The 23,915-nt window shown below is 39.6% G+C and overlaps 1 protein-coding gene across 4 annotated transcripts in view; it reads left to right on the top strand.

Moving 5' to 3' along the window:
• The window catches only part of diaph2 (diaphanous-related formin 2), a 356,357-nt gene that overhangs the window by 77,389 nt on the left and 255,053 nt on the right, over window positions 1–23,915 (top strand). For all 4 annotated transcript variants that reach the window (XM_026146176.1, XM_026146184.1, XM_026146200.1 and 1 more), the window contains exon 7: window positions 21,690–21,829. In XM_026146176.1, the coding sequence (XP_026001961.1) occupies window positions 21,690–21,829 (140 nt within the window). The remainder of the gene's footprint in view (window positions 1–21,689; window positions 21,830–23,915) is intronic.

Below are 23,915 nucleotides of genomic sequence, written 5' to 3'. Positions count from 1 at the left end.
TTGTTGTATTTTACCAAACAGGGCCAATTGTGTGCATTTACAATGCGATAAACCTCATTATGTCTGCCCACTAACCAGTTGCGCATTATCTGGAATGGTTTATGGGGCTTATACAGGCCAATTTACCACAGCGCTTGGTTCCATTGTTGGTCCATGAATGTGATGCTTGTCTTAGCCTGACTGAGCTAATGTTACTCCTGCTTAGAATGAGGATGCTCTCTTCCTTTTCACTCTTTGTATTTAGGCGATTAAACCCCGGGGATTTTGCATCCACAGTGGGACATTATTGCCGTCACTGGTGCATGGCAAGTTGAATGCACCTTTTTGCATGTTAATCATTCAAGTCCTGCACTTCCGTGTGTTAGGAGAAATATCCCATTAAGTAACTTGAAAATCCAAGCGAAAGCTACTGTTTATTTTAGAGACAAATGTTTATGGAAGTTAAAAATTTCCATGCTTGCAAAGTTTGTTATGCTTTTATTTGAGGATCCCAAGTTTAAAAAATGAAATTTCTCAAGATATTGGGTTTGTATTTTCAGAGAAATCTGAGCATTAGAAAGACATTTTTAGTTTCTTAAAATGAAGTCACAACTTAGTCTCCTTTTCTGATTACTGATCAGTTTAATCATCATGTGCAGTTTGCCTTGACCAGGAACTAAAATGTTGTCTCAAACACGAAGATACAATGCAATTTCTGCATTCCTTCAGTTGCTCTAATTGATGTCTAGTCAATATATATTTCAAAAATCAGTGTTCTGTGACCTGACATTTTCTGCCTACACATACTGACATGTTCAAACAACATCGCTGCTTTCGTGGAACCCACTAGTTCAGCTTTTTTTGTGGTCAGAAAGAACAGATGCAACATTACAAAACATCAAGTTAGCTTGTATATATCATTATTTCTTCTAATAAGAATTTGAATATTAACAAGTAAATACATAAAAGTAGTTGCTGTTACTTGCTGTGCCTCTTGTACCACATGTGGAGAGAAGTGAGAAGAGAGGCTGTTTATTTCAGTAATAACAGTAATACACTGTACTAATCTGTCCTCCTGTGCGAAAATAAGTACATCTTTATCTTTTGAATGCTATGGTTAATGTATTAGTTAACTATTTTATTTTATTTTTTAACAAAGATGGAAATGAAGCTGGGAAAGAGTAGAATGCATGCTGGTATTGTTATTGTAGCAGATCTGTGATAAATCACCCACATGCACGAATCATACATCAATAATAGCCTAATTTTATGCATGATCAGTGGTGAAGACTCAGAAAAATTCAATTGCATGAAAAACATTGTCAATATTTTGGAGACACAAAATCATTTTTACTAGGGAAATCATATTTTACTAATAGGGGACAAACTAATTGTGGTTTACCTGCAAATAACACCTTTCTGACGTGGCATGCCTGATCATTCGTAGAAAAAACATAAAAAAAGAAGAAGAAACTACTTTCCGTGTCACAGTTTACCCCTACTGACTGTCTATAACAGAGCAGGATAGTGAAAAGTTAGATCTGTAAAAGTCACATTAAGGGTTTCTCGATAAACCCACATATCATGATATCAACACAAATAGTCCTCAAATTATAGTACTCGTGTTTTCACTGATGAAAACATTTGATAATCTAGTGTCCCTGTTTACAGCAGCAATGACAACTGAACCCGTATTCTTGTTTATCTGTCTGCCCTGTTCCCACCGCTCCTAACATCCCTCCAAACAAAAATTCCATTATTGTGACAACTCTCTGAGGTGTTTGTGGAGGCAGTGACAGGCAAGTCATACTCACTCGCCACATTTCTCTTGAAACCTAATCTCAAACATGGCCTTGTTCACCCACTGATAGGCAGATAAAGGTGGAAAAGGCTGCCGATACACTTGCTGTCAGCAGCTCCGCCTGGAATATGTCTTCTCTCATTAATATTGACTCTGCGCTTTGGTTTTATAGTATCTTGCAAGTGACCCATGAAAGATGAACTGGAGGCAGGCCTCGACGCTCAGTAGCCGATGATTGCGGCAGGAACGTCATCGCTACACCAGCTAACGTTAGCTCTAAATGGTGTTGCTCCACATAAAGTCGTGTGTATAGGCAGAAGAACTCAGGGGCAATTTAATATTTGTGGGTATTGATCGCGGACCCTGTAATGTAATTTCACCATCCTTTTTCCTCTTAGCAAATATTGGGGTTAAAAGGGGACCGTCACCCATCGTAAATCCTCTTCCGTTTCCCATCTGTTTCCTCTTCATAGCTCTCTCTCTCTTTCTGAATATCTTTTCCTCTCCCTGTCTCCTGTTGCCCATTGGGCAAGGGCCCAGAGGAGTAGAGTTCTTTGGCTGATGGAATTTTATAGTTAGCTTTTTGGCAGACTCCTTCATTTCAATTCTATCCTTGTCACTCTTCTGGCGGCCCAGAAAGCTGTCTGTATGGAAAAATCATAAAATCCTGTCTCTGTCACCAGGCAAATTTAGATAACTAATTTTCAGATCAAATTATAAATCTTTTAACTTGGCTGCCTGTCTGACTGACTGGCTGGCAGAGAGTAGCCCACTGAGCAGAAGTTTGAGCAATCTTTGCCTACTCATCATTCCCTTGGAGGAGGCATATCAGTCTGTAGTGGCTGGCTGGGGTAGTGGGACCAGACAGAGTTACGGTCAGCTAAACCAAATGGAATGAAATGAATCAGTGAGTGATTCTCGGGCAAGTAATATGTTCATGTTCTATTACACACTGACATGATTGGAAGTCAGATACCAGGAAGTCGTGCTACTCATCTGGAATGTTGTTGAAATCATGCTGCGTGTGTATCACAAGTGACACCACTGGAGGAGAAACTACCACAGCGTCCTTGTATAGTCAACTAAATCCAAGCACACACACACAAAACAATAAGAAAAAAACTACAATTTCACTGTTTTGGGTTAAATATAGATCTTGAGGTGAGTGCTGCACATGCAAATACAGCTCAGCTGTTCATTTATCTGTGTGTAGTTGCAGATATCAGCTGGTAAAATCTTTTAGACCTGTTATATCTTTACAATATTACCCTGGATTTGTCATCATTTCTTGAAAAGCACACTTTCATGTTGTTGTCTAGTGTAAGATACCACTGTAGGACTCGGTAGATAACAAACTTGAGACAATTACTTTATTCACATTTACTTTTTCTTTTTCTCTTTTTTTGTTGTGTTGTAACTCAAGCACACCCCTTTCTTTTGCAGAAGTGCACCTTCACCCCTGCTTAAAAGATCAAACTCACTTACTGTTTAGTGTTGCTGGTATAAAAATTGAACAAAAAAGAGAGCCTTAGGTCAACAACATATATCTAGAGGAAGTAAAAGTCTGAAGTTTTCCATCTGCGACTCTGTGGGAGTTTTATTAACGGTTGCCTTTGTCTTGAATTTGCTCTTAGAATGTCTCACCCACTTCCAGCAGCACGTGGCTCTTGGCAATCAGCCTCGGCTCTCTGTTACTTTCCTCATACCTGCCGTGTAGGTCCATGAGGCATGCAACTCTGCTGGCACAGTGGTGCCGTGGTGTCGGATCTATTGAGATAGGCTTTATGGTTAATATCACCTGCTGGTCAGGGCCTTATTCCTGTACCGCATAAAACCGCTTCCTCCACTACCCAGTCAAGTGCTCATGCACATCCATAACTTTCACTCAAAATTTCCATTGAAAAGACTACCTAGACTGTCTCTTAATTTGTCACTGTACATAACACTATGTCAGTAGTATTATGCTGCTGCTGACAAGCTGTAATCACTGATAAAATGTTGGCCAGTATTGTTTTTTCTGTGTGATCACAAATTAAATAAATAAAATAATTTTTGTTCTATTTAAAGGCAGAAAAATTCCCTTAGAAAAAAAAAAAGAAAATGATGCCTTGAATTTAAGTAGCTCTTTTTTTGCTAAGTTAATAAATGATTGCGTTAAATAATCAAGATTACAGTATAATTTCTTTCATAGCTAAGCACGTGCACCTTATTGCTTTATTGTAGAAAATCCTAGTTCACTAGGACTGAAAATGAAACCCTTTTACTTTCACTGAAGTCTCCTTATGTTGCCATCCACCATACCTCGCCCTTTTTTTCCTCTTCTCATGCTCCGTTGCCTGGTTCGCTCGTATAACATACAGCATGTAATACTTGAAGTCATTCAAGCACGTTTTTTTTCTTGATGATGCTGTGTGTGGCGGTACTACCATATAAAGCTTTTTAGATGAACTGTCTTTGGAATGGCAATAGGTTTATCCACGAAAAAAAAAATACATCACACACGCACATGTGCGGAAGGAATTTCTGCCTGCCTCCGCTTTGAAGCCGCCATGCTAGAGCTGCCTGTGCGTTACTAAATCCCATTCTTAAAGAGCGCTTTACCCCCCACGTTTGAGAGGCCCTTGGCATTGGCAGAGAACACACACAAAGGCGCATGCACAAACACAATCTGCATGCCTGATGCAATGTTCAGTCACTTGAGCAAACAGACACATTATGGTACATGAAACAGCACTGCAGTGTGCTCTTATTAGTGAAATGGTACTTACACACTTGCTCAGTTCCTCTTCATAGGTCATTTACTGTATACAACACTGGAAGGGGCAGTTTAAGTTTGATTTGCTACATTGCTGAACTATTGTGAGTATTGCCTCATTTTGATTTTTTCTTTCCTTTTCCTATTGCTCTTCGAAGACCTATGTATGACAGCAGGAGCTTTCCCGATGAAGGTCCGTCTAAAGCTAAGGTTTTGAGAGAGAAAAGATGACGATCAGAGAGAGAAGGGTACAGGGGGATAGATGAAGGGATGAAGGAAGGCTGTGGCCCCGTGAGGCACCTGGAGCTGTGGTGTTACTGAGAAATATGGTGTGTGTGTATCTGAAATCCTACTGGATAGCCTTTGGCACAGTCTGCCGTGTTTGTTACATGCAGTCCTTATGTGAAAAATCACCTTCACCCACTGGAGGAAGCCCGATCTCTGGTGCCAAAGCTTTTTCAGCATAGTTTTCCTGTTGCATAAGAAAAGCAAAGTTCAAATGGAAGTTGCAGTAGCAATTCAGAGATCTGAACTGGATACATTTGGAAGGAAAATGTATCCTGCATGTGTTTGGCATGCATATCGTCCTGATCCTGATCTTCATGTTTGAACTCAGTATTTCTGAGCCGTCTACATTTTTTTTCTCCATAGGTTTGCTCGCATTACCATGTCTTCCAGGCACAGCTAACGTCTCCTGGTACTGAACCTTTAGACTTTGATATTTTCAGTAGCCTCCCCCACCTCCCAGTATCTTGCTAACCCCTTGTTGGTAGAGTGGAATTTGAATAAACTAAGAGAAAGCAGTCTCTCCGTGTGTTCTGTTATATTTCAGCATGAACACACCCTGGGCAGCATCTTTAACCATAGTACTCCTCTGTGACCTGCCGGGATCAACAGGGAGGAGTGCAGAGATGGAACGAAGGCATGGAGGAAGAGATGTCATTACCAGGCTGTACTCCAGGGTTTAGCAGTTCACTGCAAAGGTTAACTGGTCTCACTGCTTGATATTAGTCGGCATGGCTATCATTTCCCAGGATATTTTTGGCATCCTGATATTCTCAGTGGTCTTCTTTCAATTGTCATTCAAAAGGTGGCCAATGGAGGCGACCCGCTGTGCTGAATCGAGTAGTGAAGAAGTTCCATATGCACCCATCTGTTGATGTCTATTCTTATGAGACTCTGATATCTTCATTTCCTTCTTAACACAAGAGATCACTTGTGAGTGGCTGCAGAAAAAAAAAGCAAGGGTCTCTTTTGAGGGAATAGGTCTAGAAATAATATTACATTCTTACAGCAATAATAATAAAACTCTCCATCTTTCTTTTATGACTCTGCAGTAAGTGAGTTGTTTCTGCATCTCAGTACTGAATAGAGAATAGGCAGGGAAGGCAGCACACAAAGCAGAGAGGCAGGGGCACTGGTCTTTGATGAATGTCTCTATCTCCAGGCATTAGGTGTTCTATTTTTCATAGCCGGCCCTTCGGCCATGCTGGAGCGCTTGGGCCTCACATGCGCATTTGTGCAAGGTGCCACAATCCTGAGAGGTAGTGACTAATCCAGGCCTTCTACCTGGGGACGAAAGTGGCTGCTACCAGCACAGCCGAAAGGTCACACCTGTCAGACGTGGGGGAAAAACAGGCCAAAAAAGGAAGGCGGCACTGTAGCGGTCTCTGCTTGAGAAGCTACAGTGTCTTCAACGTGTCTCGAGTTCACCTTGCAGACACATGTCCAGCAGATGCACTGACCAAGATGGAAATACTGTGTGCATATGACAAGGCTGTTACCTATTCTCTTACTTCATAACAGAGTCTTACTGGGTATGTTTTTCTTTTCTTTTTGGACAGGTGAAGTTTTTCAATAATTAAACCAAGGTTGAAGTTTGTGTTCACTGTTCAGGGATTTCTTTTTAATATCTCTGTAATAAATCATTTGCTAATTGATTTATTTACTATAGATGTGCAAGTTAGCAGTGGATGCAGATATCATTTTGATTAAATGTCTGATTTGTATATCGAGACCACACATTTGCTGCCAGATAAAGACATGCAAGCTCTCTTCTAACTAAAGCTTTGCAATCCACTTTCTGCTTTTTGAATGTAGTGTTGCAGTGTTGACATTTAACCAATGTTCTTGGCGCATGGGAGACGCCATTGCACCTCACCATCAGCTAGGCAGCATGCCATGCTTGGGACATCAGCCTCAATTCAACAGGCAAATTAATCTTGCTTTGTTGGAGTAGTCAAGCCCAGCCTAGGAGAGAGTTCGTTTAGCTGCTACTCTGCTGATGCAAGTGCTTTCTCTCGAGTTTAGAGCCTTCATTTATGGGCTGTTAAAGATCTCTCCATCTGTTATTAGGCAGGACCTGAACACAGATGCTTTGATGAATAGGTGTTTCTACTGCTATTGAATGGGCTGCAGACTCTCAATGGAGACAAAGTAATAGCGTGGATATCAGAAGAAGTAGTTTTTGTTTCCTGAGTCTTCAGTGTAAATTTGCAAAGTTTCCAGTCTTACTTGATTACCGTGGGAGGGGGCTAGGTTTGGGATGTAAGTGGAGGAAATCAGAGTGGAACTGCATTGCTTTTGCTTTCTCTGCAAATTTATTTTGATATATTTTCTATTTACATGCACACAAACATCAATTCAAAGACCCAACGCCGAGCGCACACACACATTCACATTCACCTTCTCCACACATAGTTGTTGTGTTCCACTTTCAGTACAGATCCTCTCTCTCACCCTTATCTGTTAGCTGTGCTGTCTGTGTGATGAGAAGATAATCTCTCAGTATGGGTTTTTCATGGGAAGATATTTCATAGATCATGTTTTTCTTCTGATGGGGTAGCACCAGACAATTTGAAATCCTATTTATCTAGCTAACAGGGAAGGGGAGAGGAAATGTATCTGTGGTTATTAGAGATGATACAACCCCAATGCAGACATGAGAGGGAGATCAAAGCTGAATCCGACGTACCCAACCCACTGCTTCGAGGTTTGGAAAATGCCGAGCTTTTTTTCTTGCTTTGTCAGTTTGAGTGCATGTGTTATTTTTGGTGTTTTGTTGTTGTTTTTTTTGCTTGGTTTTTTTTGGTGTGTACATTCCTGTGTTTACCTGGTCAGAGCTCAGTCTGTTCCCATTTTAAATCCGTCCAAGTTTAGGGTCAGCACTGCAAACACAAACATTAACACAAATACAAACACACTTGCATACCTCCCACTCTGCTTCTGGCAAGGCCCATCTCCATTCTCCTAGGACTGTCATTGTCATAAATCATGCTTGTCCCCTCCATCATAATCTGCCCGCTGAACCTGTGTAGGGATTGGACATCATTAATGTCCCTGCCAAATCATTTTTACCTGTGCCCAGTTTTTTGTCCCATTCATTCTGCCTATTTTCTCCCTCTCTTTTATTTATTGCACATTCTTGAAAGTTTGTTCTCAGGTTGGAGAAATGACTAGAAAATGATGGTCTGTGGGTTTTGTGTGCTTTGCTGATAAGAATGCAGAATATTTCAGTAGCAGAGATTACGCACGGGTATGCATGTGTTAAGTTAATCAAGATAGACCCATCAACCTTTACTTAGTACAAGCTGCATAAAACGTAGTACATCCTTATTTCTCATTCAGAGTTAGGGAGTGAGATGGAGGCCCCCACTTTGTATATGCAATTAGGATTTTATTGTGTAAACTTTTTCTTTTGTTTCACACAAGCTGTGTAGATGAATGTGGGCAAGTCTATAGCACCAGTAAAACACAAGACTGTGAACTTTGGGTGATCCAGAGGTTTGGATCACCAGTCTGGCACCCATCAGTAGCAGAAGCGTAGGGCTAAGGCCAAGCCGGCAGAGCTTGATTAATTTCACACAGTGACAAAGACACAAAAGGCCAACAGCAGGCGGTAAAAGGCCAAAGCAAAACTACACTCACTAACATGAGAGAAACTAAGCTGGAACCAGGCAGTCTGCACTGTTACACATACCTCAGCAAATACAGTAATACAACATTTCATAGTCTCTGGTCTCTGCCTATGTGTGTGTGTACTATTGCTGGATTACAGAGTGACCCTTTGTGAGTCAGCATACATGCCCGAGTGTATTAGAAATATTTATTATCATTCTTTAAGCTCTATATAAACTTCTCAGGTCCAAATCATGTGAGGTAAAACAATGCTCTGTGGCTTGTCTGGTTCTTATTGCTTGCTTTGTAGCTCTCTATTAGCTTTCAGGCTTAGTCATGCATCCTCATAATGGCTAGACACCTTAAACCCACTTCTCTCTCCGGATGAATGTTTTGCTGATGATCTGTTGCCTCACGTTGTGTCTACACACATAATCTCTTGCAACTTTTGAAGTCAACAAAAGGTAATTGAAGTGTTGTTTATTCTTAGAACTGGGGTTGTTATTCAGCTGAATCTCTTCGGAAAGCATTGGAGAAAAGATGAATATCACACTAACGTGGACCTTTTGCCCCCATATTGTGCTTGTCCTATGTATGATTTATCGAGATTAGTCCCTTATGGAGAGGATCATCGAAAAAGGACAGAGGTGTGTTAAACAGGTCACACATTGGAAACCAGCATCAGTGCTCCTTCTCATTTATTAATAGTGTCAGCGTTGTTTCTCTTCCTTCAGACTTTTTTTGTAGTCCTTTTCCAAACTTTTAGTCAGTAGTTGCAGCTCTTGGCTTCACACCCGAGGTCCCAGAGCTAGATACAAGAGCACAAAGTACAGAGTTCATTAGGCCTTCACATTGCAATCAATGCAGCAGAGACAACAGTGAAAACCTAAATTAGATCCTGTGTGACTTTAGCTGCTTAACTGCTCAGTTGTTAACCCCATCCGCCACAACAGTGGGAGCACATGAGTGGGAAACAAATGACAAGAAGGCTTATTGCATCTTTCAAGGTTTTTTCTTCCTGTCATTATTTGACACTTTATGTAACTGTGGAAATTTGTCCACTTTGTCACCTCATCTACATGCAAAATACCCCGCGTCTTCGTGCTTTCGGGAAACTTTTGGGACAATATTGAGCCACCTGCTGACCTTGAATTGATTGGTGAGTGGTTGGAGTGTAGTACATTATCTTGAAAGCAGTGTGGGTGAGTCACTGCAAGGGCTTATTTTTAGTTTGAGCTAATGGAGAAAAAAATCCATAAGTCTCTGTAATGATCTTATTGATGGAATTTCAACTCACAAAACCCAGTCCATCAGTTGTCTTTTATCCATTTCATCACCTTTTGTTAACATTCGCTCAGTAGCTGGACAACTTAGGCGGATTAGGGAAAAAAGCTCACAAGCATATATAATGCATTGCAATGAGAATGTAAATGGATCAAGCACATCATTTCTTGCTAATTCAAGTAAAACTGTGCAGAAGCTATAGCTTCTAGCTGTAATGTTTATTAGCAAGTTTAGGTCCAGTCACAGTTTTTCCAGATTTTTCCAATAGTTTTTACATTACTCACAAACAGATTTAGAATTTTTAGATTTTATGAAATGCAAATATTGTGTATCTAATTATACACTCAACAAAAATATAAACGCAACACCTTTGTTACTGCTCCCATTCCCCATGGGATGGATGTAGAGACCTAAAATTCATTCCAGATACACAATATAACCATCCCTCCCAAACAGTGGTCACAAATCAGTCCAAATGTGTGGTAGTGGGCACATCTGCTATATTGAGATAATCCATCCCACCTCACAGGTGTGCCACATCAGGATGCTGATCTGACATCATGAGTAGTGCACAGGTGTACCTCAGACTGCCCACAACAAAAGGCCACCCTGGAATGTGCAGTTTTGTCTCACAGCAAAACTACTACACTGCTACAAGTAGATGCGCAACTTAAGACTGCCCTCTCTGTCTAGTATGTATTCAATTTTACTCCCTCTACTTTTCTCACTCTCTTCTACCTGACTTTCAGTGAGCTGGCTGACATCTGCTCCTATCTTCATAGAAGTGTCATTGAAATTCAGTGCAGGCGTGAGCCCTGCAAAGCACAGGGAGAACTGCTTAGGGGAATATTCTGCACCACACACAAACATAACCCAACAAACGTACGTGTGCAAACACGGGCTCTCAAGCATGCACACACTATTGTGTGAGCAGAACCATATTAATGTAAGTGTGCATACACACAAGAACACACAGACATGCAAAAAAAAAAGCTCAAAATTTGTGTTACAAGCTTTCCAGCGCTCCTACTTGTCAGGCATTAATTAACTGTGGCGTCAGTGGCCTTTAGTTAATTATAAATAAAAAAAATTCAAAAAGCAGTGCTGTGTTTAAAAAAAAAAAAAAGGAGAGAGAGCTGAAGTTAACAGAGTAAAATTTGGGTACATTTTTGAAACGAACGCCCACTGTGCATATGGCTGTGTATATATGTGCATTGGGATGTTAAAGTTGTTACAGTACAGCTACAGAAAATCAGTAGGCTAAGGCCAAAGTTCTGATCGAAGGAGTTACAGACATTAAGGTTCCAGGACCTAAAACAGAGGATCATGTAGGCGCTCCAAAACCATACCCGTTTCTGTAGCCATAAACTTCCCACTAATTCCCCAGTGGGGGAAGTTATGTTACAGCCTTCACAATTACTTGCACCAATTCAAACGGTTAACAAAGAACACAATTTATTTGGAGACTGCACAGACAGTAAGGACCACACTGGTGTGAGCTTAAATCAAAGTAATTAAACTTTAAAAGAAATTAAGCTAAAAACTATTAAATCATCATCATATCATCCATATGATGATATCTGACCAAAGCATGGTGTATGGTATAAGAGTTGCATCACGTGTATGTACAGGAGTGTGCAAGGCATCTTCTTTTGACAGTAGTTTAAGGTATAAAGTGTAAGTAAATGGTTCTTGCAAAAATACAAAAAATACAAAATTACATGATCGGGCATGTGCGCATTTTTTCCTTTATTGACAAATTTTTTAATTGAGCTCTTAAGTGTGTAATTTATTCGCTTTAAATATGAAGATTGCTCTGTGCTTGAGTTTTCCCCCTGATCGTGTTTCATTGATTTCTTTTTCTTATTCACATGCAGACATTTAAATTTCATCTTCAAGTTTCCACAGTTCAAAAGGTTACAGTGGTTCACTCGCTTGCTATTATTTGCATAGACTTTTAATGAGTAGCTTCTGGATTTTCCTTTTCATTTAGCCAGTAGTACACTTTGGTTTGAGTTTAACTGATGATCACTGCTTTGCCCCCTGGTGTCAAGTGATGATTAGGAATCCAGCGTTCCTCAACAGAATATTTTTGGGCAACATTTCGCTTCAGTTACCGTAGATGAAAGTTGTCATATTGCAGGTCAAATTTGAGCTTCAGGTGAAAGCCCAGAGTTTGCTGACGTCGCTTATTTTTCGCCCTCACCTTGTTTGTATCAGGAGCACAGCCAGCAGGATCAACATACTTGTGTGTGGTTTCTCCAAAACCTGAGCTGTCTGGTGTGGGTCAAGCGAAGGGTAAAAGTGTGAAAGACAAAGGAAGGAGGTGAGCCACTTAAAAAGGTGATCGCAGTCACCCTTGTTACTATAGCAAAGGTCAAGGTGGAAGTCTCAAAAATAGGTTAGCCTACACCAAAGACTTCTAGTTTAACTTTGGCAAAGTTTATGTGGTGAAAGGTTGCAACATAAGTGCTACAGGATGGAAACTTCATAATTGTTGTTGCAGCAGCACCTTCAAAGAAACTCCCCTGCAACAAAACCCCGCCAGAAACCACAAAAACCCCACACATAGAGCTTTCGATAAATGATTTTATTATTTGTGATATAGTTCCTGGTAGAAACCTTTCATTCACGTGTGCCTATTCCTATATGGTGTGCTGATATCTAAAGATATGTCAGGGTTTTTCTGTAAGCATCAGAGCATCTTGTTTGGAAAATAAAGGCTCGTATATAAAAAAAAGTCCTTTCTTTAATAATAATGGAAAAACTCTAGAGCTCTAATATAAATGTGTATTCAGCCCTATGGTTGAATGGTTTAATGTATATACATTTTTTATATCTGACCTTTCAGTGTATTCATAGAAAGCAAGCCCTACCTCATAAAAATATAGAAGCAGCAAACCATAAGTAATTGAATTACTTTGCCAAACTATTGTGGGCATCTTTGTGTTAAAGGAAAAAAGAGGGGGTGGAGTTATTGTTGCTTCTGCCTTTGTGGGCTCATCCTCTAGACTAGGGCTGGGCCATATGATACCACGGTAATACCGGTGTAATGTTGGGCAACGATAGGAAAATGAAATGCTTTTGTTTACATACGCACATGGCGGAAAAAGCACGGCGGCGATGCAGAATGAGGGGGGCGAAAGTGGATCGTTGAATGAAACGATGAACCTGAACTGGTTTGTAAAAATGCTGCAGCTTCAGTGGTGTGGAACTGGTTTAGCTTTCGTCCCTCAGACACACAACAAAGCACTATTTTTGGTAGCGCATGCTAGCGGGCCGTCGTTATTACCGTGTTGTTTGGAAAATACGGCGCACTTAAAATCAATCTTTTGATTTTTCTGAAAGTCGACAGAGCCCCTTATAATCCCGTGTGCCTTATGTATGAACTCTGGTTGTGTTTACTGACCTCGAGACGATTTTATGTGCACGGCGCTGGAAAATCTGTCAAATGTTTCAGTACGACTTTGCTAAGCTACGAAGCCGCACCGCTCGATGGATTGTCGGAGCATTACGGCTATCGTAGGCGGAGCCTCGCGGAGTGATACGTACTGTGCTTTAACATAATGTTACCGTATTGTGTGTGTATAACCTCTTTTTAAGTTTTGTGGCTATTATACTTGGTTGTGCTGAGGATATTTTGGCCACTTTCCACTGGAAATGCCTTTTGGTTAAACTGTCAGCGAGGATTTTGCACTGTTACATTTTATATAACTTTAATGCAAAAACAGCTGCTTGTTTAAGTGAAAATACATTGATGTTTTTTAACTAATAAAGTTGTGGAGTTGTAAAGTATTTTGTCTCGTGTCAATTATATCGTCAGTTACATCGTTACCGCACATTTTCAAATGTATATCGTGATAAATATTTCTGGTCATATCGCCCTGCTCTACTCTAGACTGTGGTGATCAGCACAGAAATGCAGAAACACCTCGATGCCTTGGCCACAGACCAGAGTTTAATAAATAAACTCTGCAATGCTTTTTTTAACCAACCCAATACTGCATTGTTGCTTTTTTCTTCTTGTGTTTTCTGTTTCTTCTCAGTCTGCTACTGTTTTGTAGTGAACTTGTCTTGTCTGGACACAAAGATATTAGACACAAAGACAAGCTATTGACTTGATTATTGAAAGAATGTTGTAGGCCTAATTGTGTCCGTGTTATCACCAGGTTGTAGTTGCCCAGACGTAGGAGAATAAAGCTGCCTGATTTTGTTTTCTGACCACAACAGGCAGAAGATGGAGAGTGAAAATAAATAAAAGAGGAGAAAAGCCCCTGGTGTGTACAGATAAACACATATTTCTTTGTAGCTTTTACCCACGTTTCAAAAAACACCTGACTTTGGATGGAGTAAGATAGCAAGGGAAAAGAATAAATATGGGAAGAGGAAAAAAAAGGCAGAATTGTAGATGGACGATGAGAGGAAGAGATGAAATACTTGGCCACATGGTCTGGGGGGAAATCCCCCACTGTGCTGGGAGCCCTGCGCCCTGGTGGCTAGATGAAATGTCTTATCTGTCGGCACCAGAACTCTGTCCTTTAAGTAGGGCTAGGGAAAAGTCATTGTCCAGCCAGCCAGCATCTCAACTGATCCGTGTTCCTGTTGACCTTTACTGTGACTGCTGTCACACTCACATGCCAAACTTTAGATTGTGTTAAATGTTGAATTTCTCATTTATTAAGTGCAGAATCTTCCACACTGGTCACTTTGCGATTGTTTTGTTAGAACTTATTTTCTTTGGCGGTTGAGTCATCAGCATTATTCATAGGTCATGTTTATATTATAAGAAAAAAAGGTGAGACATGAGACACTTTTTCTACCTGTCGGTAGACTGTGTATCCATTCTTGTGGTATCTTTTCTCTATAACTAATACAACTAATTTATCAACTCCTAATGAACAGGAAATTAAGTTATAACATAGCTGTCGTGCTGCTTCATATGCACTAATTGCTCAGATTCTATCTTTATTATTGTATTATTTTTACATAGAGCAGTAGGATGTGCTAGTAATTTTCATTTATTAGACATAAAGAAGCACTAATTGTTTTTTCCCTCTCTTTCTTTCTTTGTTTTTTGTGATTGATGTCTTGATTTTTGGAGGTTAGAGTGGGGACCATATGCTTTATTATGTTTTGATTTAGACCTGCCCTGGTCCACTTCAGAATAGCCTTAATGTGTAACACAGGTCTATCTAGTTATTCTGCATTTCTTTAAAATAATCTCACGCACCCATATTGTAAATGTATTTGTATTTGTATAGCGCTTTTACTAGTCCCCCAAAGCACTTTACACACCCAGTCACACACTGGTGGAGGCAAGCTACAGTTGTAGCCTGGGGCAGACTGACAGAAGCGAGGCTGCCACCAGTAGGCGGTAGGTGAAGTGTCTTGCCCAAGGACACAACGACCGAGACTGTCCGAGCCGGGGCTCGAACCGGCGACCTTCCGATTACAAGACGAACTGCCAACTCTTGAGCCACGATCGCCCTGTTGTACATTTTGCTTATCTGCTACTGTGGGAACTTTAAAGCGCTCTTTGTGGGAATGTTCTGAAGTGTTCTCGTTTTGGTGCAAAGCAATGCACATCCTGTCAGTGCTGACAAATACTAATTTTACTGTTGATCTGTTGATTCAGTATTACATCTTCTATTAGATGACTCCAGGTTTTCAATAATAGCGAAAAATTATGATTGCCAGGCATAACCGCTGCCAAAACACTGGTGGTTCAGAGGTGGCTTCCACCACATGACCTGTCAGTGAAACACTTGTTATGCATCTTGTTGGATCTTTTGTAGCTAGAATCATCCTCAGCTAGAGTTAATCATGCGAAACCCTCAACTTTCCAAAATGGCTAAATGGAATTAGATATATTTATATGTATTTATTCTTTCTTTACTTTATTCTTTGTAACTCCTTGGTTTGTTGTGGGTTTCTCTTTATTTATTCCTTTGATTTGCATCGTCTTGTGTTATTTTGTGGTCATGGCTGCATCATGATGTGTCAGTAGGGTGAGTGTGGTTGGATGGGAATGGGCGATGAGTGGTTAATAGTAAGGGGTAAAGATTGCATTGAAAAAATACTCCCACAATCTTTGGCAACAAATTGAATGATAATCTGTTTTTGTCAAAGATATTTGACAATATGAACTCCATAGGCTACTTTGTGAACTTATCTTGTAGTGATCATTAAAAATCTATTATCATTTTGGACATTGCATCCACGCTTTAAATTCTTATTTCATCCAGTTTTGCTTTTTGAAAAGTCCTCACATTTCAAACTAATCATCTTCTTCTCCTGTCCTTCCTTCTTGCATCTTTTGAATCTTTCTTTCTTTCTGACAAGGAGGTTATCACACATTAAGCGTTTGTCTTCAAACGCACCAACTGTAACAGTAGCTGGCAGACAGATTGTGTGCCAGCCTGTAGAAAAGTAATCTACATTTGAAATTACCTGTCACTTCAAAAAAAAAAAAAAAAGCAGCTCCATTTATGTTCTTCCCTTCTGTGGCACTAGATAGATGCTAAAGTACCATGACCGCAACTTTATTGATATCTGCACGCATGAACGCATGGCAGGCATGTGTTTAACGTGTGCAGGTGCGTCCACGGGGTGACATTACTTTCTGATTTGTTGAGTGTGTATCTCTGTGGCACCAGCTGGCAAAATCTCCAGGCTGTAGCACATGAAAAATGAACTTGCTTTGATATTATTATGTATTAACGTGGCTATCAGATTTAATTCTTCCTTAATCAAAGGTGTCAGAATGCTCTAACCCCTGGTTATGAGGGCCAAAGATCAGTTCACAAAATGATGATAATGCTGTTAAAAGGAAATAATGAAGAGTATACGATAGACTTATGTTGTAAGTATGTCGATTTCTTTCTAAACAGTAAAAGAAATAGTATTTGAAGAAGTCTCCAAACATGATTTTCTTAAGGTTTTTGTGTGATTGTACCATCATCGTCCTTTTATCTAAATAACAGCTGTTCCAGTTAGGTAAGAGCATGTGTACTTCTCCCAAGTTGTTTTGGTAGATGGTATGTTTTATGAAATTTCATAATACATATTTTAGTTCATCAAATCATCAGAAACGCCAGAAAAAGACATCATTTTTGTCAAATAAGGTAACAAAGGCATTGCCTTTGTACAGAATGATCAAGCTTACTGCCGCATGCCGTCACCCCCAAAGGCCCATTCTGAGCCATACACAAAACCCTGTTGTGCATATGTGCATATGTGTGAGAAAGATAGAGAGGTCGCGCAGCAGACTGAATGACAGAGGCATGTCTGGCCTGGAAGCTATCTCCTAGCACTAACTTCCAGGCGAGACATGTTACTGCTTATGTGGTTTTCCAGTAAGCTGACAAAGAAGCTGAATAATGTATCTATCAGTCTGCCTGAGTGTGTTGAGCACTGGGCACTGAAGAAGCTGCCAGCTTGTTATAAGCTCATTACAGGTGAAGATGACATGTGGAGGTGCAGGCGCCTTGGCATTGTCTCCCTGCCCTGCCCTCGATAGAAGGCACTGCACTCAGTCACTCCCCGTGGCATACAGAAAGGTAGACAGAGGTGATAGAGGAGGAGGGAATGAGCCTCAATGCTCCCCTAACCCCCCAAAATGAAATTGACAGGCTCGGTGAAGTAATTGCTCCCAGCACTATTTTCTTTGGCAGGAAATACTGTTATCGACAAATAGGGGATTCAATAAGCGGCAGGAGATGAGGCTCTAGGCTGTGGTCAAAAGGCTGTGTCTGTCCTCTACTGTAGAGGTGTTCTATCTTTCTGCCCTGCCCTTTCTCCCCGTACTCTCTTTTTGTATCTCTTCCCTAGTTTTTCTTATCACCCTCATACCCCCTGCTTCTTTGACTTTTCATGTCTTACTGCTGCATCACACACCATCTCCCATCCCTCCATTGCTTCCTTTCTGTACGGACTGTTTTTGACAGTTTTGTGCTGTTGACCATTTTTTGAGAACCTGATGGGAGGAAAACTCTATTACCCAGTAGTCAGCAGGTAATCCCCCCTCCTGCTCCTCAGATTGTTTCTCTGCTGCCAGTATGGGAGTGTAATGTTGATATTATCCCAAAGGATTCTATTGATTTGGGCTAGGGTCATGAAAAAACAGTTTATGGTCAGTGTCTTTGGTTTCCAGAGGTCAGAGCCTGTGGTGAAACCAGAGCTCTAGTGTTTCTGGATATAGCGGTATGCTTGCTGGGAACTATTGAGGGGTAAGAAGATTAATAAAAAGTGGGTGATGCACTTGCCTCTCACTGCCCAATGCTGAGGAAGTATTTTTCTGCAAATCGTGTCTCTTAATCAGTTGTATCCAAAAATAAAACGCCAGTTTAAGCAGCATTACATTTATATATTTTTTCCCTCTAACAGTATGCAGTGGTTTTTCCTGCAATGTTTTGATAAACTTTTATATTATTATGGCTTTGATTACTTTGCTCAAAAGTGGAGGTATTTAAGGATGTCACATCTGTGAAAGTCTGAATTTGTCAAATAAACTTTTTCTCAAGTTTGTAAGAGTTTCTTATCAAAACTGTTCAGTTACTGAACCATGATATGGTGAAGCTGGAAGCCTCTGAATTTGAATCTGGTCTTGCTTACTATCCTCTGGGTAATCTGTCTAACTCCTGCTGTAAAAAGACTTTTGGTCAGTTGTATTGCTTGTTATTCCAAATTGCCTATGGAGGAAAGGTAAAGAACTTAAGGGCGTAAACAAGGGTGCTGTATAAATGTGTGAAAAGGTGAATGTGGCTTAATGCTTTCAGTGATCAGTAAGACTAGAAAAGCCGTTTGTAAATGCCAGTCCATTCCTTTCCATTTCATCAAGCTCTACAACAACCAACATCAAGCTTTTGCCAATTTGCGGGTATTTGGTCTTCAGATTTAGGTGAAGTGCACTAATGTGATTTTTAACACTCACCAGGCATTATTTTCCAAACTTTACTGAGCAAGGTTCTGACATGACCTCTCCACTATCTACCCAACTGAGCTGCTTTAGCTTTTGTTGTTGTCAAAACTGAATCGCTGCAGACAGCAGTGTGTTTTCAACACTCTGTCCTTCTGTACAGAAACAAAAGGTTTGGTTATCTGACTGCTGTGATTCTGCTTTTTCAGGGGATAAACAGCATATTACACCAACTCTCAACAATGCTCATTCTGATAATCTAAATCTAATTATTTTTCTTCTACTTTTTTAGGGGAAGTAGCTTTTAAATAGCTTATATGCTGCTTGTGCATGCTTAGCATGATTGGATCTGACACTTAATGGTAATGCACCATCTTAATCAATAGTTTTAATGACTTAGGTCCATTTACTATGGAAGATCCTTGTCCAGGCTGTATTGGGTAATGAATACTCTAGATCCAGTCTTTTTCTTATCTACTTGATAGAGAAAAATACATCTTTGAGGCTCATCAGAAAAGTAAGTATTTTCAATTAATGAACACTTAAGCGTACCAGTAAAGGCAGTATGTCTAGTAGCTCATCGGTCCAGTTCCTTTTCAGATAGAGTCGAGATCAAGACATAAACATCTTAACTGGTATGGATCAATTGTTATTTCATCTAAAATAAAAGCCTAAATGTAACATTTGGAATTAAAAAGGTACTCAGACACTCAACCACAGCTCGGTGATACAGTGGTTGGACTGGTGCCTCACAGCCAGAAGGTTCTGCATTTGAAGTGAATTGTAGTAGTTTGTATGTTCTTGCTGTGCCTGTTTGAACACGTCAGGACCCCATCTGTTGTCATTCTCTTAAGCCATGTTATTTTTCATTTTTTAGCTTTTTAAAAGAGTAAAAGTAGAAACAGCTAACCGCTGTCCCTAAATAATAATTTGTTACCATGTCTGAATTAACTGATTCATATCACAATATTAATTCAGAGTGCTTTTTATCAGCTACTCTTTTAGGGATACACTGTGGCTTCTGAATATTTTTAGTGAAACAATGAAGATTATTACATTGTGATTGAAAATGCTAATTACTTGAACTCTGTGCATATCAAATTTAATAAAGAGTCATTCAATTATAAGTCTAACAACACGCGCACGCGGATGCACACTGAGTTATTGAGTTAAAGGTTCATCGAGTTAGACATAAATGATATGAACTTTTCTTTGAGAACTGATTTCAAAAACATAAGCTCTACCACTCAAGGATTAAAAATACATATGTTCTTTGAAGTACCTCAACTGCCAGGAAAGTGTAATTGTTATGTAATTTCTATGAAACAGTTTTACATCACTGTCAGGCTTCAACCTTGAAATCTATTTCAAGGTTTGTATTTCTCATTTTGCTCGTTGAGAGTTTGGAGTATCTGTCTCTCTACTCCAAATTGAATAAAAATCTATTACATTTTGCATTTCTATATATGTGGTTTTATCATTTGCTTCTTACAGTTACTATTGTAGCTTTTCTCTGGCTGTCAACATTTTAGAATTTTTAAGGAAAGAGGCGTATGGTTGTTAATGTTTGCAATATTTAGATTCCAGAGTATAATTACCGATTAGGATTCCTGTATGTAGAAGTTTTAATACTTAAGCTAATGATAAGTCATATTTTCAGTCACAAAGACAGAGTCACACAGGAGAGTTGATTATTTTTTAAAGAAAAATAAGAGATTAACAGTACAAAAGAAGAATGGTTCATGCATTTGAACAAAAAAACCCCCCCAAAACTTTTCTTTTTCAACTGGAATTTGTAGATCCATCATTAATATTCTTACAGCCGATACAGTATATAAGCTACGATGTGTGATTACATTTCTTCTGGTAATGAAATGAAATTGCTTTTGGCAGGAATCACTCAAGTAATTTACAGAATGTGATTTAGCATTTTCCGGAATCTAATACATATGAGAGATTCTGTGCCATTATTCGGTCAATCAGTCTGTGAGCTCAGTTTACACTGAAAGCTCAGAATCAGCGGTAGCTTGCTGTTCTTAGACTGCATCTGGTTTTTGCAACAAAAAATGTGCTTCTTTCATGTTCACTGTGCATTGCAGGAGATCAGCAAGCTTCTCTTTTCTCTAGATAAATGAGTTAGCTTATTACTTCCCAAACTGGCTATTAGCACATCTCACATTGTAGGAAACCAGCAATCCAGGGATGAACACAGCGGATATGATTTTGCCTCCGAGTCTGGTGTAGGCATACATTCTGCATTGTCTCTTCATGTGATTTGTATGGTACCTTGGTCATATTAACAATGAAAACAGAACAACTGAAATTGGTAAATTAAATTAGTTTGCGGAGCTCGCACTACAAGTAGAAGCAGGGTTAGTGTTGTATTCTTCAGTTTGCATGTGGAGCTTTTTCATTTATAGTCCAGTTTTTCATTGATCGCTGTAGTCCAATATATAGTGCAATGTTAACTCCACTGTGTGCTTAGACAGTGAATGTAAAGCGAGTGTCAGTGTGTTTCACTTTTGTGCTGAAAATGTGTGTATCGCTGCCAATAGATGCCAATAGTCTCATTGTGTAAGTATCAGTGTAGCAACAGATCCCTGTGGAGATTAAACACAAGAATCCATTTACTTCAAGCAGGAGTGGCTGCAGAGAGCATGTGCAGCCTGTTTTTGGCTCTCTGTCAGTACAGTCCATCATTAGAGTCTTGGCTGACTAGGAAAGGGAAAGTGGCTGGTGCAGCTTCTCCTTCTTCTAAAACATAGATGTCCGAGCCAAATGTTATTATTATAATTATCATGTAATAAAAAGATGAAAAGAGATTTTAATGTGAAAAAGTAAAAAGTTAAAAAAAAAAGCCCACACACTCATATTACTACATACAACACACTGATAAAAGGGATTTTTGATTAACACCAACAAATTCTTCTTTTTGTTTTATTCACCTGCAGTTTTTCATTCGCTTCTGTGTATTTAGGGAGATATTGTTCCAAAAGTTGAGTTATAGTATGGTCTGCTGATCTCTAATAACTGTCCCACTGATACTTTGTTTGCAGGGTGGACTGAGGAACAGTAAGCATGAGTGTACCCTTTCTTCCCAAGAATACGTCCATGAACTGCGTTCTGGCATCACAGAAGAAAAGCTGCTCAATTGCCTGGAATCCCTCCGAGTGTCTCTCACTAGTAACCCCGTCAGGTTAGTAAATGAAGCTTTTGTCACATTCTGCCAACTGTCTTGTTCCCGGGCAAAAATCTGAATGATAAGGAACCCCACCCCCACAAAAAACATTTCTAAAAGAGTTTTTATTATTGGAAACACATTTTTGCTGTGAAGGATTGCTGTTCTGATGATTTTAGCTATTACTGTCCCCACACATTATGCACTTTCTCCACAGTTTTCCCTCTAGTCCTTATATAAAAAACATATAGATCTTTAAAAGCATCATTTTAACTCATGTAGTTCATTCATCATGTGGTTTTTAAGATCTTATTCTTCTGTTCTTTCTATTTTACTTCCTGTATTTTCCCACACAGTCTGTGCATTTGTAGTCCAGTTTGTTTCGTTATTGGAAACTCCTGATTTTGATCTCAAAAAGCAAGCTTTTGCTAATGAGCACATCTGGCTATAATAATTGCTTCTTAGCTAACAAAAACAAACAGAAAAGGGGACTTTTTCTTTAATCCTGTGTGAACCTGTATCACTTGTTTGCTTTTCTTTTGGGTCATTTGTTACAAGGCTTTCCCCCCTAGCCATTTCTATAGTAGGTAACTAAATTCTACCATCTCTCCTGTAAACGAGATCTTCAATCATAATTTAGTCTCACTGGTGCAATACACACTTAGGCTTAGTGACAGCAGATTGCCTAAATTATTTATCATCCCACTGTTCAGGAGCCGTTTCCTAATGTGAATCAATGAGTGGTGCAAGTAAATGGTCACTGTATAAGTGGAAGCATTTTTATGTTGACCCTGCATACAGAGAACAGACCTGGCAGCATAGCCTCAGAGGAGCTTTTATCTAATCTGTGTGCTACTACTGGCATTACTGCTCCATCCCTGCATTAACCAGTTTGAAAGCAAAGGCAATATAGTTACATGCTATTGCTCAAATTGTGCACAACAGCTGCTCAATACAGCCAGTTATATACAGAAATGGACACATTGACAGCAATTCTCTTCTTCCACATCAAACTTGTGAGATTAAAGAATTCACCTGAAATGCATTTGAATTTTTAAGCACAAGAATATTCAGGTGGCTAAAATGATTATGTGACACATGCACACTGTCATGTACTAACATATAACCGTTTGAGCTTAAAACAAATGCAAGTCCTTATATAATATGTAACGACATGAATTAATAGCTAAGTAATTATCCCTAGAGTGATTGCATTCTGTGGAGTCGCTGCCCGAAATCTGCAGCAAGCTGTAGGGAGTCAGCCTTTCCACTTAGAAAGGCCAACTGGTGCCTAGGGGTTCTAACTGAGGCCAGGCTTGCCCTGTGGGTGTTTTTAAAACGGCTGAACCTTTGACCAGCTTATGAGTGACCCGTGCTTTATGAAAAACTTGCCTCCCACGGATGACTAGACCTACCCAGGGACCCATCTTTGGATGGTGATTCTGGGCAGGACTGTGCAAGTGTTGTCCCCTGCCTGTCTTTACAGCTCTTATTATTTTACTCTTGAAGCATGAATAAGGTTTCCTCTAATTAATATGTACTTAATTGTTATGGATCACAACACACAGGAACTCTGCATTTCACTCACACTATGTTAATGTAACCTTTGGTATAGTTTGATTGTATGTTAGCATATAATGGAAATAACCATGAAGTCTGTTCATGCTTGATTTTTAGTTGCACCTCAGAATAATGATGCACTTGACTGCTTTTAAATATGTGTATTTTAATAAATTATTTAACTGTTATTTTCACAGTACAACTAAACAGTACAAACAGAAAGGAATACAACAAAAATGTATTGCTTCACAAAAACTCTGGGAAAGTGTCAACAATCCAGATTATCTTTTCGCATTTAAAAGCAAACTGTGTTGTTGTGTTTTTGAAATGGTCACCATTTGTTCCACAGGCATCCATCTGCCTCGACGTCTTCAATGTTTGCATCGTTTTAGCATCTTTTACGCCCAAAGTAGGGAGTGCATGTCAGTATTTAGGCCATGCCTGATAGAAAAAGCTTTTTTTTGTTGTTTAGATTTGCTTCTTTTTTGTACCTCTCAAATATAAATATGAATTAAGAGCTCCCACAACCACTAAATTGGTTGTG

Source organism: Astatotilapia calliptera, chromosome 2, assembly GCF_900246225.1.
Source record: "Astatotilapia calliptera chromosome 2, fAstCal1.2, whole genome shotgun sequence".
Lineage (NCBI taxonomy): Eukaryota > Metazoa > Chordata > Actinopteri > Cichliformes > Cichlidae > Astatotilapia > Astatotilapia calliptera.
This window is presented reverse-complemented; position numbering and strand designations above follow the sequence as displayed.